The following is a 16449-nucleotide window of genomic DNA, read 5'->3' on the forward strand; positions in this document are numbered from 1 at the left end:
CATCTCTCCATCACTGAACCCAAAACTGTTAAGACTAAAATTTGAGGAATAATCAGAGACTCCATCACCCCAAGCTTTGCTGAAATGAGAAGCATACCTAGCATGCTATTTTGCAATAGACATCCCCTGACTGTCTGTGGCCCAGATAGGTAGAGTGCATGCCTTCTCCTCCAGGACACCAGAAACGTCTGCAGCCTTACTCTTCATAGACAATGTACACAGCATTCTTCCTAGCACAAGCAACTGAAAACACCACAGAGAACAGGTCTGCTTCAGTTGAACTTTAGCGCAAATCCAGCCACGAGCCGCCAATTGTTTTGCTTAGTGTATAGAATTTATTGGTGTGTATGTATATGTTACTTTGCATTGATAAGCAAGGAAGCTTAGACCTCTGTAATGTAATAATGTTCTTATACTAAACAGGAAATCTGCACATACAACTGCAGAAAACACAAATCATAACAAAATATGCCAAAAACATGTACAAGCCAAATATATATAGGTGACTATATACAGTATATGATAGCCACACACAGAAAGTTACGTAACTTAGTTCTTTCTGGTAATGGAGTCTTCTCACAGTTCCAGGATCTTCCTTCAGAGTCCAGCAAAAAAACATCTCAAAGTCCTCCAACACACTGTTTCTTCTTCCAGATTTCTAGAACAGCTGTTGCTTTTTTGTGTTTCAGAACCACTCTGTTTGTCCACCCACATGCCAGAACCACTCTGTTTGTCCACCCACATGCCAGAACCACTCTGTTTGTCCACCCACATGCCAGAACCACTCTGTTTGTCCACCCACATGCCAGAACCACTCTGTTTGTCCACCCACATGCCAGAACCACTCTGTTTGTCCACCCACATGCCCGTTCAAAAGTTCTCCGCTCCCCCTAACTTCCTGTACATCATATCCTCTGCTGAGCTCATAAACCAGTCTGACTGCATAAACCATGCAGACTCCACCTCCGCAACATCACCAAAATCTGCACGTTCCTAACCCCAGAAATCACTAAACAGCTCATCCACTCCCTCATCATATCACGACTCGACTACTGCAACTGCCTCGCCGCTGGCTATCCCCGCTTCAGTCCATCCTGAATACGGCTGCCAGACTCATTCACCTTTCCAACCGCTCCGTTTCCGCCACCCCCCTCTGCCAATCCCTCCACTGGCTTCCGATTGCTCAACTGATCAAATTCAAAATCCTAACACTGACGTACAAAGCTGTCCACCATACTGCCCCGAACTACATCACTGACCTAATATCCAAGTACCGCCCAGCACGCACACTCCGCTCCTCACAAGACCTCCTTCTCTCTAGTTCCCTGGTCTCCTCCTCCCATGCCCGCCTCCAGGACTTCTCCAGGGTGTCACCCATCCTCTGGAACTCCCTGCCCCAACCCATCAGATTATCACCTACTCTCCTCTCCTTTAGGCGCACCCTGAAAACCCACCTCTTCAGGGAAGCCTACCCCACCCCCTGCTAACTTGCTAACCTCCTCCAATCTTCCTACCACTCCATCCCCCACAGCTTTCTCCTCCTGTGCCACCATCCCCTCCCTCCTAGATTGTAAGCTCGAAAGAGCAGGGCCCTCAATCCCCTCATGTTTTGCATTGTATTGTATTGTTATTGGTCTGTCCCCCATTGTAATGTACAGCGCTGAGCGAACTATTGGCGCTTTAGAAATACTGTATAATAATAATAATTTGCATATCAATAGGGGAGGCTTAGCTTCTAAAACAGCACATGGTCTTAAAATGTAACAAATATCTAAGCTATAAAAAACAACCAAATATCTATAGGAACACAGACCCAGAGAAGACTTCAGTGTTTCTTTATCATGTTCAGATATGGCTTCTTCTTTGCATGAAAGAGCTTTACCTTGTATTTTTTAATGTGTTTATGTAGAGTTTACACAGCTTCTCAATTTTCTGGGTAATTGGGGTTGTAATCATACATATAGGTAGGGATGGTACTCCACGTCCAAATATTTTCTTCTGGTGCTGGGATGAGTTTTACAGGTCCCCTTGAGGAGTTAGGCTAAATTTTACAGGACACATTAAGGGATAAGTTGAGGGGGTTTAGGTCTTTGGGTAAGGGAAGTCTGAAGAGACCTTATCACCATCTTAAAATAAAAATGCAAAAAATGCTTACTTGCGGTGTTTTTTTGAATTCTATATAATGTTATGTAGCTGCTGGAGGAGGATCAAAGGGGAATACTACATAATGTCACTTGAGTGACACATGAGCCTGCTGGGGCTGACATTACAGCCAAGATTGTGGCGTCCAGAAGCAGAGCAGATTGGATGTCTGTACAAGGGAGGTTTGCACATACTGTACACTCACCAGTCATTTTATTAGGTACACCTTGTTAGTACCAAGAAAATCTCCCCCACACCATTACACCACCACCACCAGCCGGAACCGTTGATACAAGACAGGATGGATCCATGCTTTCATGTTATTTATGCCAAATTCTGACCCGACCATCTGAATGTCGCAGCAACCAGTCTGCCCAGTCTCCTCTGACCTCTGACATCAAAAAGGCTTTTTCTTCCACACAACTGCCGCTCCCTGGATATTTTTTCTTTTTCTGACCATTCTCTGTAAACCCTAGAGATGGTTGTGCATGAAAATCCCAGAAGATCAGCAGTTATTGAAATACTCAGACTAGCCTGGCACCAACAACCATGCCACATTCAAAATCACTTAAATCCCCTTTCTTCCCCATTCTGATGCTTGGTTTGAACTTCAAAAAGTCGTCTTCACCATGTCTACATGCTCAAATGCATTGAGTTGCTGCCATGTGATTGGCTAATTAGCAATTTGTGTTACGAAGCAATTGGACAGGTGCTAATAAAGTGTCCGGTGAGTGTATATGCACATATAATCTTATGAGAAGTTTTTTCATTGAAATGAATTATCTAGCAAGAGGGAAGAGGGTCTCTGATTTACTAACTTTAAGTAACTCGAGTTTCACACAACCTAATTGCAATAACAACTTGAGTTATGCACTTCCTAAGCGCACTATACTTTCCAATAAAGTTTTCTTTGCTCTGCATTTTTCCTTTCCCTAATAAAGGCTGCAGATTTTCACATTTGCCTTTTTAACTGATGAAACGTCCACATTTCCTTCTATAAAATAGCTTCTTCCCCCTCCAATCTATGCATTGTATCTGACATAAGTCTAACTTGTTCCTTCATCCTTTTACAGCCATGTCCAACATTCCTCTATCGGACTCAGTGGAGGCGGACTCCCTGGAGAAGGACGAGATGCAGTTGCTGAATGAGATCCTGAGCTCCTCATCTCTGGATGGTGGAGACCTCTCCAAAGAGTGGACAGAAGTATTTGGGGAGTCGCTGTATCCCAGTCAGCCCTTGAGTCTAACTAACCAGGAACTGGAGCCTAGAGCTGAACCACCATCTGGATTCCTACCTTCTCAACTATTAGACCAAAACTTGAGTAGTCTTCAGTCTTCATTATACGGTTGGTTTTACATAGCAGGGTGGATCTATTGTAGCCTTATCTTGTTGGTGCTTAAAGGAAAATTGTGAACAAAGTTTAGGGAGATGGAGGATATGGAAGGTGCTCTACTGACGAGTTGATTTTTTTTTTTTTTAAAGTGTCATCTTCTGTTGCCTTTTGTCTGTTTTCCTCAATATTGTTTACCTTTGACCATGGCAGAGCTTCTACGTAATCATGTTGGGCATAAGATGTGGTCAGCTGTCATTAATCAATAGCATAACTGTGATACCTGAGCCTTCCCAATCCAATGCTCCTATAACCACCCTATACACACTGCATGGGCTTATTTAGTAGTTAGATTCAAATAGCCTAACCACTGCAAAAATGTTCCTGATTATTAATGAAGATAGTTGAAAGGGTTGCAAATATTGGGAGATTATAATTACTGTCCATGTCTCTGCTTGGGACCTCCTATACTGGAGACACAATCGGAAGTAAGAGAACTCTATGCAAAATGAGTGGAAATTCCACCTTTGCCACAACTAAATGATCAATTGTGTACCTCAAATCCAAGATCTAGTACTTTATTCTCAAAAAAGTTTTTAACAAAAAAAAACACAAATATGTTACAAGTGAGCTGCTGGTGTGTATACTTGAAATTATATTACAAAAATGGGTACAAACCTGACTCAGGCTCAGTCTCTTCTCTCAAAATGTAAACCCATCCAAGACCACTAACATCTCTCGTGAGACCCAGGACACAGCTCGACATTATATATAAAATCATATGTTTGTTTATGTATCGGCAAAATTGCTTTATAAGTGTGCATTGTGCTTCCTTTTCTTCGGGACTATAGAGTGCATAGTAACACCAAAATTGGTCTATCTGCTGAGGTCTAAAACCCCTGCGCAGTCAGACCTAATGCTCTGCACCCAACAGAACTCCCTGCTGATTGAAGATAGCAGGATGGACCTCTGCAGAAAGAGAACTGTTCCCACACAGAATGCAGAGGTCCTTCTCTACAGCATACAGGAAGGGGACAGACTTTTCTACACAGGCTGTTTTCTAAGGAAAATGAACTGTAAGGGCCCATTTACACTACTGTGTTGTATTGCACACATACATGGGTTTGGGTCGCCAATAATTTTTAATGGCACCCCAACACACTAAGGCAATGCACATTTGTTGCCATGCGGCATAATGCATGGCAACCTAACTTAATGGGTTTTGGCACTTTGCATTGTGGCATGTCCAGTTTTTGTAAAATTGTGGTGCATTGGCAGCTCCTTCAAGTCACAGGGCTGACAATGTCAAAGCACATTAACCCCTCGCCTACAGGGCACTTATACCCCCTTCCTGCCCAGGCCAATTTCCAGCTTTCAGCGCTGTTGCACTTTGAATGACAATTGCGCGGTCATGCAACACTGTACCCATATTAAATTTTTATCATTTTTTTGTGACAGATAGAGATTTATTTTGGTGGTATTTATTCACCTCTGGGTTTTTTATTTTTTCTTAAACCAAAAACCACTGAAAATTTTGAAAAAAAAATTTTTTTCTTAGTTTTTGTTATAAAATTTTGTAAATAATTGATTTTTCTCCTTCACTGATGTGCGCTAATGAGGCGGCACTGATGGGCACTTATAGGCTGCACTAATGGACACTGATAGGTGGCACTGATGAGGAGGCACTGGTAAGTGGCACTGATGGGCACTGAAAGGCAGCACTCCTATATTGCACTGATAGGTGGCACTGACTGGCACTGTTAGGCGGCACTGACTGGCAATGTTAGGTGGCACTGATGCACACTGATAGGTGGCACCGATAGGTGGCACTGACTGGCACTGATGGGTGGCACTGACTGGCACTGATGGGTGGCACTGAAAGGCAGCTCAGATGGGCACTATGTGGCATTGACGTGGCACTGATGGGCACTGGCAGGTGGCATGGATGAGCACTGATGGATACTGACAGGTGGCACTGCTGGGGCTACACAGATCATCAGGGCACACTGATCATCAGTGCTCTAATGATCTGTGTACATGTCCCCTCCGAGGAATGCCGATTACCAGCTCTCCTCTCCTCTGTCAGCGTGACAGCTCGTGGGGAGAGAAATGCCGATAACCGGCATTTCCCTGTTTACATGTGATCAGCTGTGATTGGACACAGCTGATCAAATGACCGAGCCGACCTCTTCGGCTCTTTCCGTTGATCGGTGATCCGCTGTGTCCGAGGGACACAGTGCACCACCGATCGCCACGCTGTGCGCTCCCAGAGCCACGCATGCGCGGTTAGAATGGGAGGACGTCACATGACATCCTCCCAGAACGAGAGAACCGCCTTGCGTCCGTCATTTTACTATATAGCGGGCGGGAGGAGATTAAAGTGATACTAAAGGTACAATTTTTATTTTATATAACAAACATTTTATACTTTCCTGCTTTGTGTAATGGTTTTGCACAGAGCAGTTCCGCTCCCCTCTTCTCGGGTCCCCCTCTGGCACTTCTGGCTCCTCCTCTTCTTGGTGTGCCACCATGGGAAGCCGCTTCCATTGACAGTGTGGTTCAGCCCCACCGCCCGCTCCCTTGTCACGGGATTTGGTTGACAGCAGCAGAAGCCAATGGCTCCCATTGCTCTCACAGAGTCCAGTGAGGAAGGAGAGAGCAGAGAGAGCCTCTGCTCTTGTGCACAGTGCTGGATCGGGATCAGGCTCAGGTAAGTATATGGGGGGGGGAGGCTGGGGAGCTGCACACAGAAGATTTTTTACCCGAACGTATAGAATGCATTAAGGTAAAAAGGCCTTCTACCTTTTAGATGTATTTTAAGTGTACGATCTACCGGAACTCCCAGATCCTTTTCAGTCATTGACTCCCCCAGCTGTTCTCTTCCTAGAATGTACAGTACATGCTTGTTTATAGACCCCAAGTGTATAACTTTACATTATCAACATTACACCTCATTTGCCATGTAGTTTTCCAACTAAACAGTGCGTTGTATCGAACGCTTAGCAAAGTCCAAGTATACTATGTCCACTGCCACTCTTTTTTTAGGGGAAGGCAGTGTGCCATAGTGATGGCTATAAATATAGGATAGAAGATCTATTCATTCCAAACTGAGAAGAGGGTGTTTTTGTTACTATCATGTTTTCATTTTTAGCAATGAGGAAGAGAAGAACTCTTTTTTTTTTTTTTTTTTTTAAATAGCTGTCCCCATTTGGGTATACGGTTTAATTACTGTGGGAAAAGCATTGAAGCAGACAGCAATAGAACCTGACAAGAGTTTCCAACCCTTCCACGCTCCTGTACAAAACTTTAAAAAAACTTGATCATCTTACCTACACTGTTCAGCATAATGTTCCTTTAAAGCTACAGGTGCACTTTAAGTCACCAGCCCACATATATATAATATTTCAATATTCATTCTTAATATGTAAGAGGCTATGTAATATAGTGTAATAACATATATGTAATATGTACAAAAAGTAAAGCAAAAGTGGGCATAACTTTTTTTATTTACTTACACAGGTTGTCCAACTTTTACCTGTTGGTAGAATAACTCTTCCTCTATAATAACTTCTCTTCTTTTTCATTCCAACATCCATAGAAGGCTACAGAATGTTCACGGAGATGACACCATTGGCAAGAATCACCAATGACCAGACATTCCTCTTGTCAATGATGTCCTCTCCATAAACATTCTGGAGCCATCTGTGGATGTCAGACAGCCTGCATCCCTTCTTCGTCAAGAAATAAATGACGGCACATTGAGTGCTACATAGTTAGTCTAACTGAAAAAAGACAAAATTACATCCAGTTCAACCATAAAAAAAATGTTATAATCCTATACACACAGTTGATCTAGAGGAAGGCAAAAAAAATCCAGCAAAGCATGATCCAATTTGCTCTTACAGGGGAAAAAGTTCCTTCCTGACCCCCCAAGAGGCAATCGGATATTTCCTGGATCAACTTTAGCTATAAATGTTATATCCAGTTATATTCTGTGTATCCAAGAAAGAATCCAGGACTTTTTTGAAGCAATCCACTGAGCTGGCCAGAAGCAAGTCTTGAGGGAGTCTATTCCACATTTTCACAGCTCTCACTGTGAAGAAACCTTTTCGTGTTTGGAGATTACATTTCTTTTCCTCCAGATGTAAAGAGTGCCCCCTTGTCCTCTGTGATGATCTTAGGGTGAATAGCTATACACCGAGTTCACTATATGAACCACTGATGTATTATACATGGAGATCATATCCCCCCTTATGTATTATACATGGAGATCATATCCCCCCTATGTATTATACATGGAGATCATATCCCCCTTATGTATTATACATGGAGATCATATCCCCCTTATGTATTATACATGGAGATCATATCCCCCCTTATGTATTACACATGGAGATCATATCCCCCCTTATGTATTATACATGGAGATCATATCCCCCCTTATGTATTATACATGGAGATCATATCCCCCCTTATGTATTATACATGGAGATCATATCCCCCTTATGTATTATACATGGAGATCATATCCCCCTTGTGTATTATACATGGAGATCATATCCCCCCTTATGTATTATACATGGAGATCATATCCCCCCCTTATGTATTATACATGGAGATCATATTCCCCCTTATGTATTATACATGGAGATCATATCCCCTCTTATGTATTATACATGGAGATCATATCCCCCTTATGTATTATACATGGAGATCATGTCCCCCTTATGTATTATACATGGTGATCATATCCCCCCTTATGTATTATACATGGAGATCATATCCCCCCCTATGTATTATACATGGAGATCATATCCCCTCTTATGAATTATACATGTTGATCATATCCCCCCTTATGTATTATACATGGAGATCATATCCCCCCTTGTGTATTATACATGGAGATCATATCCCCCTTATGTATTATACATGGAGATCATATCCCCCCTTGTGTATTATACATGGAGATCATATCCCCCCCTATGTATTATACATGGTGATCATATCCCCCCTTATGTAGTATACGTGGCGATCATATCCCCCCCTTATGTAGTATACGTGGCGATCATATCCCCCCCTTATGTAGTATACGTGGCGATCATATCCCCCCTTATGTATTGAGTGAGAATACATTCAGTTCCTCTAATCTTTCCTCATAGCTGAGCTCCTCCATGCCTCTTATCAGTTTGGTTGTCCTTCTCTGGACTTTCTCCAGTTCCCCAATGTTATTTTTGTGAATTGGTGCCAAAAACTGAACTGCATATTCCAGATGAGGTCTTACTAATGATTTGTACTGGGGGAAATTATATCTCTCTCTCTGGAGTCTAATACAAGAGAAGATTTTGCTTGCTTTAGAACCCGCAGCTTGGCATTGCATGCCTTTATTAGGCTTCTGCTTGGAATCCATTATTTATCTGCAATGAAAAAGAGTTACTGTATAGGAACAGTTGCTCTACCAACATGTGAAATTTGAATGACTTACATAAGTTAATAGAAAAGTTATGCACACTTTTGCTTTACATTTGGTATGGAACTCGTATGATATATTTCTCAGATACTTTATTGGCAAGATCTCCTTAAGAGCAATTCCCCGTTCTGCCAGCTGACGGCTCTCACAGAGCTACAGAGAGGAACTTGATACATCTACTATATTTTTAAGCATGTAACATAAACTATCGAAAATTGTTTCCATCCATTAAAGAGTTGAAGTGGAGAACAATGTAAGAATACAGGACCTCCTTGAGTGCCTATATGAGAATGCAGCATAGTATTGTTGAATACTACCATGTCCATACCCGCACCTGTCCGTGTCATAATATGTCACGGCGTAAAGACATGCAGCTGGTCATTCATGACACACCACCTTTAGAACCCACTGCTCCTTCACACCCACCAGATCAGTCTGTCCTTGGAAGGATTGAGCTCTGTGAACTATCAGTGGGCAGGGGGGCCCTCAGTCTAGGGAAGAGGTTGTAATGTTACAATGGAGGATGCTGACACAGGTGATGATTATTCTCTTGGGTTTGACTTGGTTGTTTCTGCTTGTTTGGAGTATTTTCTGGGGGAGGTATTACGGTGCCTTGAAAAAGTATTCGTACCCCTTGATGTTTTCTACATTTTGTTATGTTACAACCAAAAACGTAAATGTATTTTATTGGGGTTTTATGTGGTAGACCAACATGGAGTGGCACATAATTGTGAAGTGGAAGGAAAATGAGATATGTTTTTCAAAACTTTTTACAAATAAATATCTAAAAATGTGTGGCGCGCATTTGTATTCAGCTCCCCGGAAACAATACTTTCTAGAACCACCTTTCGCTGCAATCACAGCTCTGCACATCTAGAGAGGGACATTTTTGTCCATTCTTTTCTGCAGAATAGCTCAAGTTCTGTTAGATTGGATGGAAAGCGTCTGGGAACAGCAATTTTCAAGTCTGGCCACAGATTCTGCATTGGATTTAGGTCTGGACTGTGACTGGGCCATTCTAACACATGAATATGCTTTGATCTAAACCATTCCATTGTAGCTCTGGCTGGATGTTTAGGGTTGTTGTCCTGCTGGAAGGTGAACCTCCACCCCAGCCTCAAAGCTTTTGCAGACCCTAACAGGTTTTCTTCTAAGATTACTCTGTATTTGGCTCCATCCATTTTCCAGTCAACTCTGACCAGCTTCCTTGTCCCTGCTGAAGAAAAGCATCCCCACAACATGATGCTGCCACCGCCATGTTTCACGGTGGGGATGGTGTGTTTAGGGTGATGTGCATTGTTAGTTTTCTGCCACACATAGCGTTTTGCTTTTAGGCCAAAAAGTTCCATTTTGGTCTCATCTGACCAGAGCCCCTTCTTCCACATGTTTGCTGTGTCCCCCACATGGCTTTTCGCAAACTGCAAACGGGACTTCTTATGGCTTTCTTCCAACAATTGCTTTCTTCTTGCCACTCTTCCATAAAGGCCAGATTTGTGGAGTGCAAAACTAACAGTTGTCCTGTGGACAGATTCTCCCACCTGAGCTGTGGATCTCTGCAGCTCCTCCAGAGTCTCCATGGGCCTCTTGGCTGCTTCTCTGATGAATGCTCTCCTTGCCCGGCCTGTCAGTTTAGGTGGACAGCCATGTTTTGGTAGGTTTGCAGTTGTGCCATACTCTTTTCATTTTCGGATGATGGATTGAACAGTGCTCTGTAGGATGTTATTTTTTTATAACCTAACCCTGCTTTAAACCTCTCCACACCTTTATCCCTGACCTGTCTGGTGTGTTCCTTGGCCTTCAGGATGCTATGTGTTCACTAATGTTCTCTAACAAACCTCTGAGGGCTTCACAGAAAAGCTGTATGTATACTGAGATTAAATTACACACAGGGGGACTCTATTTACTATTTAGGTGACTTCTGAAGGCAAATGGTTCCTCTAGATTTTAGTTAGAGGTATCAGAGTAAAGGAGGCTGAATACAAATACATGCCACAATTTTCAGATATTTGTAAAAAAAAAATTGAAAACCATTTATTATTTTCTTTTCACTTCACAATTATGTGCCAATTTGTGTTGGTCGATCATATAAAATCCCAATAAAATGAATTTACGTTTTTGGTTTAACATGACAAAATGTGGAAAATTTCAGGGGGTGTGAATACTTTTTCAAGGCACTGGATGTGGTGTTCCTAGTGGGCAGGCAGCTAGCTGTACTGTGAGTGTTGGTCAGTATTCAGGGGAGTGTCCAGGTATTCATCCTGAAGGGGAGTATTTTTTTGGTTTTATGATCAAATGTTATTTGGTAATCAGGAGGGATGTTATTTGGTTTTCTGCACCAGAAATTTCAGCACACAAAAGTGAAACAATCGCTTTTATTGTAAGTGTTATACACTGGTCCTGTCCAATTAGACTTATCAAAGCCAAAACATTCATTCTTTATGGACGCTTGACTATAACTCTCAGGCAACACTGTTAAGGAAATATTTACTATAAGAAATGGATGGATGGAAGAGGAAAAGAATGGAAAGGTGAAGAGGAGAGGAGGGAACAGGAGAGAGGTTGTTTGGGCATAAAGGCTTGTGAGAAGAGGGGATGTGCTCATTCTCATGATAACCAGAATTTTGGGTGGTGGTAGAAGAGGCAAGATGACAAGCTGAGCTAAGGCAAGTTATGCCACCATCTATTCAAGACATTTACTTGTGGGCAGGGCAAGTTTACCTTACGGGGCAGCATAGTCACTTTCTATATTTCTTTATTTCAGACTGGACAGCATTCGGTGGGGCCTCATCTTCAACACCATTATCCTCAGCCTCTACATCCACAAACCTCAATCAAAATAGTAACGGAACCTCACAGAAAGGTGAGAACTGAGAGGCATTCGGTCTGTATTGTTCTATTGGCTGTGATTCCAGCAGTCTACCGTATGGTTGTCTTTCAATGGAGGATTTCCAGAAGCAATGAGCATATTAGGCCTCCTTAGCGGTGGGGGCATTCTACTGTGTCAAAACCAATGGGCCATTCATGAAGTGAGTGGAGAATTCCTACTTGCATCTCAGAAGACCACAGTGGTACTTTAGAGGGCACCTTCAGAAAGTAACCCATGTTCCTTTTGCAGCACTCAATGGGCTCTTTAAGTCAGAATGTAAGAATAGGCAACCCCTATAGACACAAACTGACCTATTGGTGTTGGCATCATCCAAGTGTTTTGCTTTGAATCTTTTAAGGTTCTTTGCAGTAAAAGCAAGGAAGCATAAAAACTTCAGTAGTGTAATAATAATTGCTTTACTAAACAAAAATGCTGTGCACACACAAACTAAGTACAATTATCCTTCCTAGCAAATGAGCATGGACAATGTATGCAAATACACTAAACATCTACTTAACTTTTTTCTTGGTGATAATGTCTTCTTCCAGACTGCTCCTTGTTTCTCAGAGTTCTCCAGAACTACTAGTGCTTCCTCTGTTCAGCACATGGCTCTGTCCAAGTCCTTTTTTCCCCGTCCCCCTATTGTAGCATCACTTGCTGTCCTAAGCTTCATGAACCAGTCCAACAAATTAATTAGCATGTGAATAGGGGAAGCCTACCTTCTACATACATACATACATATATATATATATATATATATCAGGGGCGGACTGACAACTCATGGGGCCCCCGGGCAATAGGGGATCATGGGGCCCCTGTGTCCTTGCCAAAACTCAGAAAAGCCTATGAAAAAGGTACCAGGGGCATCTCATGGGGTCCCCTACTTACCCCGGGCCCTCGGGCAGTGTCCGAGTTTCCAAATGGTCAGTCCGCCCCTGATATATACATATATATATATGTATATATATATATATATATATATATATATATATATATATATATATATATACATATATATGTGTCATTTTAGGTTTTGCTGATTGTTCCACTTTGATTAATATATCCATTTGTTTTGCAGATACATCTAAAAGCACAAAAGACTTGTCCACTTGGTACAACCTCTTTGCAGATCTTGATCCCCTATCAAATCCCGATGCCGTTGGAAAAACGGACAAAGAACACGAACTACTGAATGCATAACAATTTCCTCTGTTGCTGCAGACAACCCTCTATCAACAAGCACCCCTGTCACTAGCAATTTAATCACCAGGGAAAGACCCCGTCCTGACATTTGTGCCACTCTTTTTTTTTTTCTTGCTATAAAGATTGATTTTTTTCCTCGTACAATAGGAGATGTGTGAAATTCCTTGGCTACGCCAAAATCTTCACTGGACTCACTAAAGAACTATTTTAAGGGAGATACTAGGAACCTATTTTTATATATGCCAATGTAACGATCAGAGGATGTAGACAACAAATATCTATTGTTTTGAATTTTTTTTTTTTTCGTTCTTCTTTATTTTTGTGTAAGCTCTATAAGTCTTTCTGTTAAGAATAATTTATTTGGGTGGGAGCAAAATTCTTTATTGTTGCTAAGATACTCAGCATGAACTGCGATGATTCACCTTTTGTTTCACAGTCGAAGAGCAAGTGCAGAGTATATAGGCAAATTGCTTCCCCAGGAAGAAAAGAAAAAGATATATCATTGCTTATTTTTTGAGGAAACCATTTGACATTTTACCAATATGACAAAGTGCCTCAAATAGAGTGGCTTTTATTTAAGACATCCTGTATACTTACTACTGCACTAAAATACTCTGCACTCGACCAGAAGATAAAGTATTAATTCCAGCAGTCCTCACAATGAGCATGCTTGCAATGTCATTAAAGGAATCAATAAAAAATACTTTGACTCAAAAAGTGCAATGCAGTGATCCTGGGATTTTATTTGCTTTCCCCTTATTTTTTACAGGACTTTTTTAATGTAATACATTGCCCTAGCAATGTAGATGTTGCTGTCACACACACCTTCAATCCAGTGCTTCTCCTGCAGAAGGTCACCTTTGTTCTGCTGTTGTTGCTGGCCTTTTGGGTTGCGTGACAGCTACAGTGCCTTGAAAAAGTATTCACACCCCTTGAGTATATACGGTATTTTTTTTGTTGTAACATGACAAAATGTGAAAAATTTCGAGTATAAGCCGACCCGAATATAAGCCGAGGTACCTAATTTTACCACAAAAAACTGGGAAAAACTATTGACTCGAGTATAAGCCGGTGGTGTCAGTGGAGGGAGGAATAGTGCCCCATCGTTGGTGTCAGTGGGGGGAGGAATAGTGCCCCATCGTTGGTGTCAATGGGGGGAGGAATAGTGCCCCATTGTTGGTGTCAGTGGGGGGAGGAATAGTGCTCCATCGTTGGTTTCAGTGGGGGGAGGAATAGTGCTGACCCCTGCTCCAGCCTGGGCTCGCTCGCTCCCTCCCTCTCCCATGGTACACACTTACCGGTCAGATGTCTTCCTTCTCCGGCCGCTCTCCTCCTCTTCACTCGCTCGATCTTCGCGGTGCCGCTCGGCTCCTCCTCTCCAAGCTCCACCTCCTCGCCGGTGATTGGGCGCCTGTGTGCCTCTCCTGAGCTACAGTTCTGGCGGCCAATCACCGGCGAGGATTGATCCCGGGGGTGTGTCCAGATGACAGGGACGGCATGTCATCCCGCCCGCACCTGGAGACGTTGACTCGAGTATAAGCCGAGGGGGCCGTTTTTCAGCACAAAAAATGTGCTGAAAAACTCGGCTTATACTCGAGTATATACGGTAAATGTATTTTATTGGGATTTTATGTGATCGACCAACACAAAGTGGCACATAATTGTGAAGTGGAAGAAAAATGAGAAATGGTTTACAAACTTTTTTACAAATAAATATTTGAAAAGTGTGGTGTGCATTTGTATTCAGCCCCCTTTACTCTGATACCCCTAACTAAAATCTATTGGAACCAATTGCCTTCAGAACTCACCTAATTAGTTAATAGTAAATGTATGTAATGTAATCTCAGTATAAATACAGCTATCCTGTGAAGCCCTCAGAGGTTTGTTAGAGAACATTAGTGAACAAACAGCATCATGAAGGTCAAGGAACACAGCAGACAAGTCAGGGATAAAGTTGTGGAGAATTTTAAAGCAGGGTTAGGTTATAAAAAAAATATCCCAAGCTTTGAACATCTCATGGAGCACTGTTCAATCCATCATCCGAAAATGGAAAGAGTATGGCAAACCTACCAAAACATGGCCGTCCACCTAAACTGAGAGGCTGGGCAAGGAGCATTAATCAGAGAAGTAGCCAAGAGGTCCATGGGAACTCTGGAGGAGCTGCAGAGATCCACAGCTCAGGTGGGAGAATCTATCCACAGGACAACTATTAGTCGTGCACTCCACAAATCTGGCCTTTATGGAAGAGTGGCAAGAAGAAAGCCATTGTTGAAAGAAAGCCATAAGAAGTCCAGTTTGCGAGAAGCCATGTGTGGGACACAGCAAACATGTGGAAGAAGGGGCTCTGGTCAGATGAGACCAAAATGGAACTCTTTGGCCTAAAAGCAAAACATTGTGTGGCAGAAAACTAACACTGTACATCACCCTGAACACACCAACCTCACTGTGAAACATGGTGGTGGCAGCATCATGTTGTGGGGATGCTTTTCTTAAGCAAGGACAGGGAAGCTGGTCAGAGTTGATGGGAAGATTGATGGAGCCAAACACAGGGCAATCTTAAAAGAAAACCTGTGAGAGTCAGCAAAAGACTTGAGACCGGGGCGGAGGTTCACCTTCCAACAGGACAATGATACGAAACATCCAGCCAGAGCAATGGAATGGTTTAGATCAAAGCATATTCATGTGTTAGAATGGCCTTGTCAAAGTCCAGACCTGGACTCAATTGAGAATCTGTGGCAAGATTTGAAAATTGCTCTCCATTCGATCTGACAGAGCTTGAGCTATTTTGCAAAGAATGGGCAAAAATGTCACTCTCTAGATGTGCAAGCCGGTAGAGACATCCTCAAAAATAATTGCAGCTGGATTTGCAGTGAAAGGTGATTCTACAAAGTATTCACTCCGGGGGACTGAATACAAATGCACAATATTTATTTGTAAAACATTTTGAAAACGATTTCTCATTTTCCTTCCATTTCACAATTATGTGCCACTTTGTGTTGGTCTATCACATCATATCCCAATAAAATACATTTATGTTTTTGGTTGTAACATGACAAAATGTGGACGATTTTGAGGGGTATGAATACTTTTTAAAGGCATTGTAGTGCCATTCAGCCCATTAATGATGAGCCCAGGCTGTCATGGACCTGCCCCTTTGGGGTGTGTTAGCACTCTGAGCCCAGGCTGTCATGGATCCTGCCCTCTTTGGGGTGTGTTATCTCAGTGGATTGTGCTTAAAGTACTCCGGAACTGATTGGTGGTCACTAAGTCCAGGATGAAGCCAAACACAGCCAGTGGTGGAGGAGAAGCACTCGTGGCAGCACCAGACTGGCTAGTAAAGCATTTTAACAGTACATTAAAGTAGAAGTCTGGGCTAAACCTATCTAATCTGCTCGAACCCCCATTCTAAGTTCTGTACTAAATAGCCTAAAGAGGAAAGA

At 42.4% G+C, this 16449-nt stretch overlaps 1 protein-coding gene across 5 annotated transcripts in view; it reads left to right on the top strand.

The window, feature by feature from the left end:
* The window catches only part of ICA1 (islet cell autoantigen 1), a 122205-nt gene extending 108473 nt beyond the window's left edge, over positions 1 to 13732 (top strand). For all 5 annotated transcript variants that reach the window (XM_089664179.1, XM_089664178.1, XM_089664177.1 and 2 more), the window contains 3 exons: positions 3216 to 3488; positions 11702 to 11800; positions 12885 to 13732. In XM_089664179.1, the coding sequence (XP_089520305.1) occupies positions 3216 to 3488; positions 11702 to 11800; positions 12885 to 13006 (494 nt within the window). In that variant the 3' untranslated portion in view covers positions 13007 to 13732. The remainder of the gene's footprint in view (positions 1 to 3215; positions 3489 to 11701; positions 11801 to 12884) is intronic.
* Positions 13733 to 16449: the final 2717 nt, after the last annotated feature.

The sequence above is a fragment of the Staurois parvus genome, unplaced genomic scaffold (assembly GCF_062004578.1).
Source record: "Staurois parvus isolate SC_StPar_1 unplaced genomic scaffold, SC_StPar_1.0 ptg001847l, whole genome shotgun sequence".
Lineage (NCBI taxonomy): Eukaryota > Metazoa > Chordata > Amphibia > Anura > Ranidae > Staurois > Staurois parvus.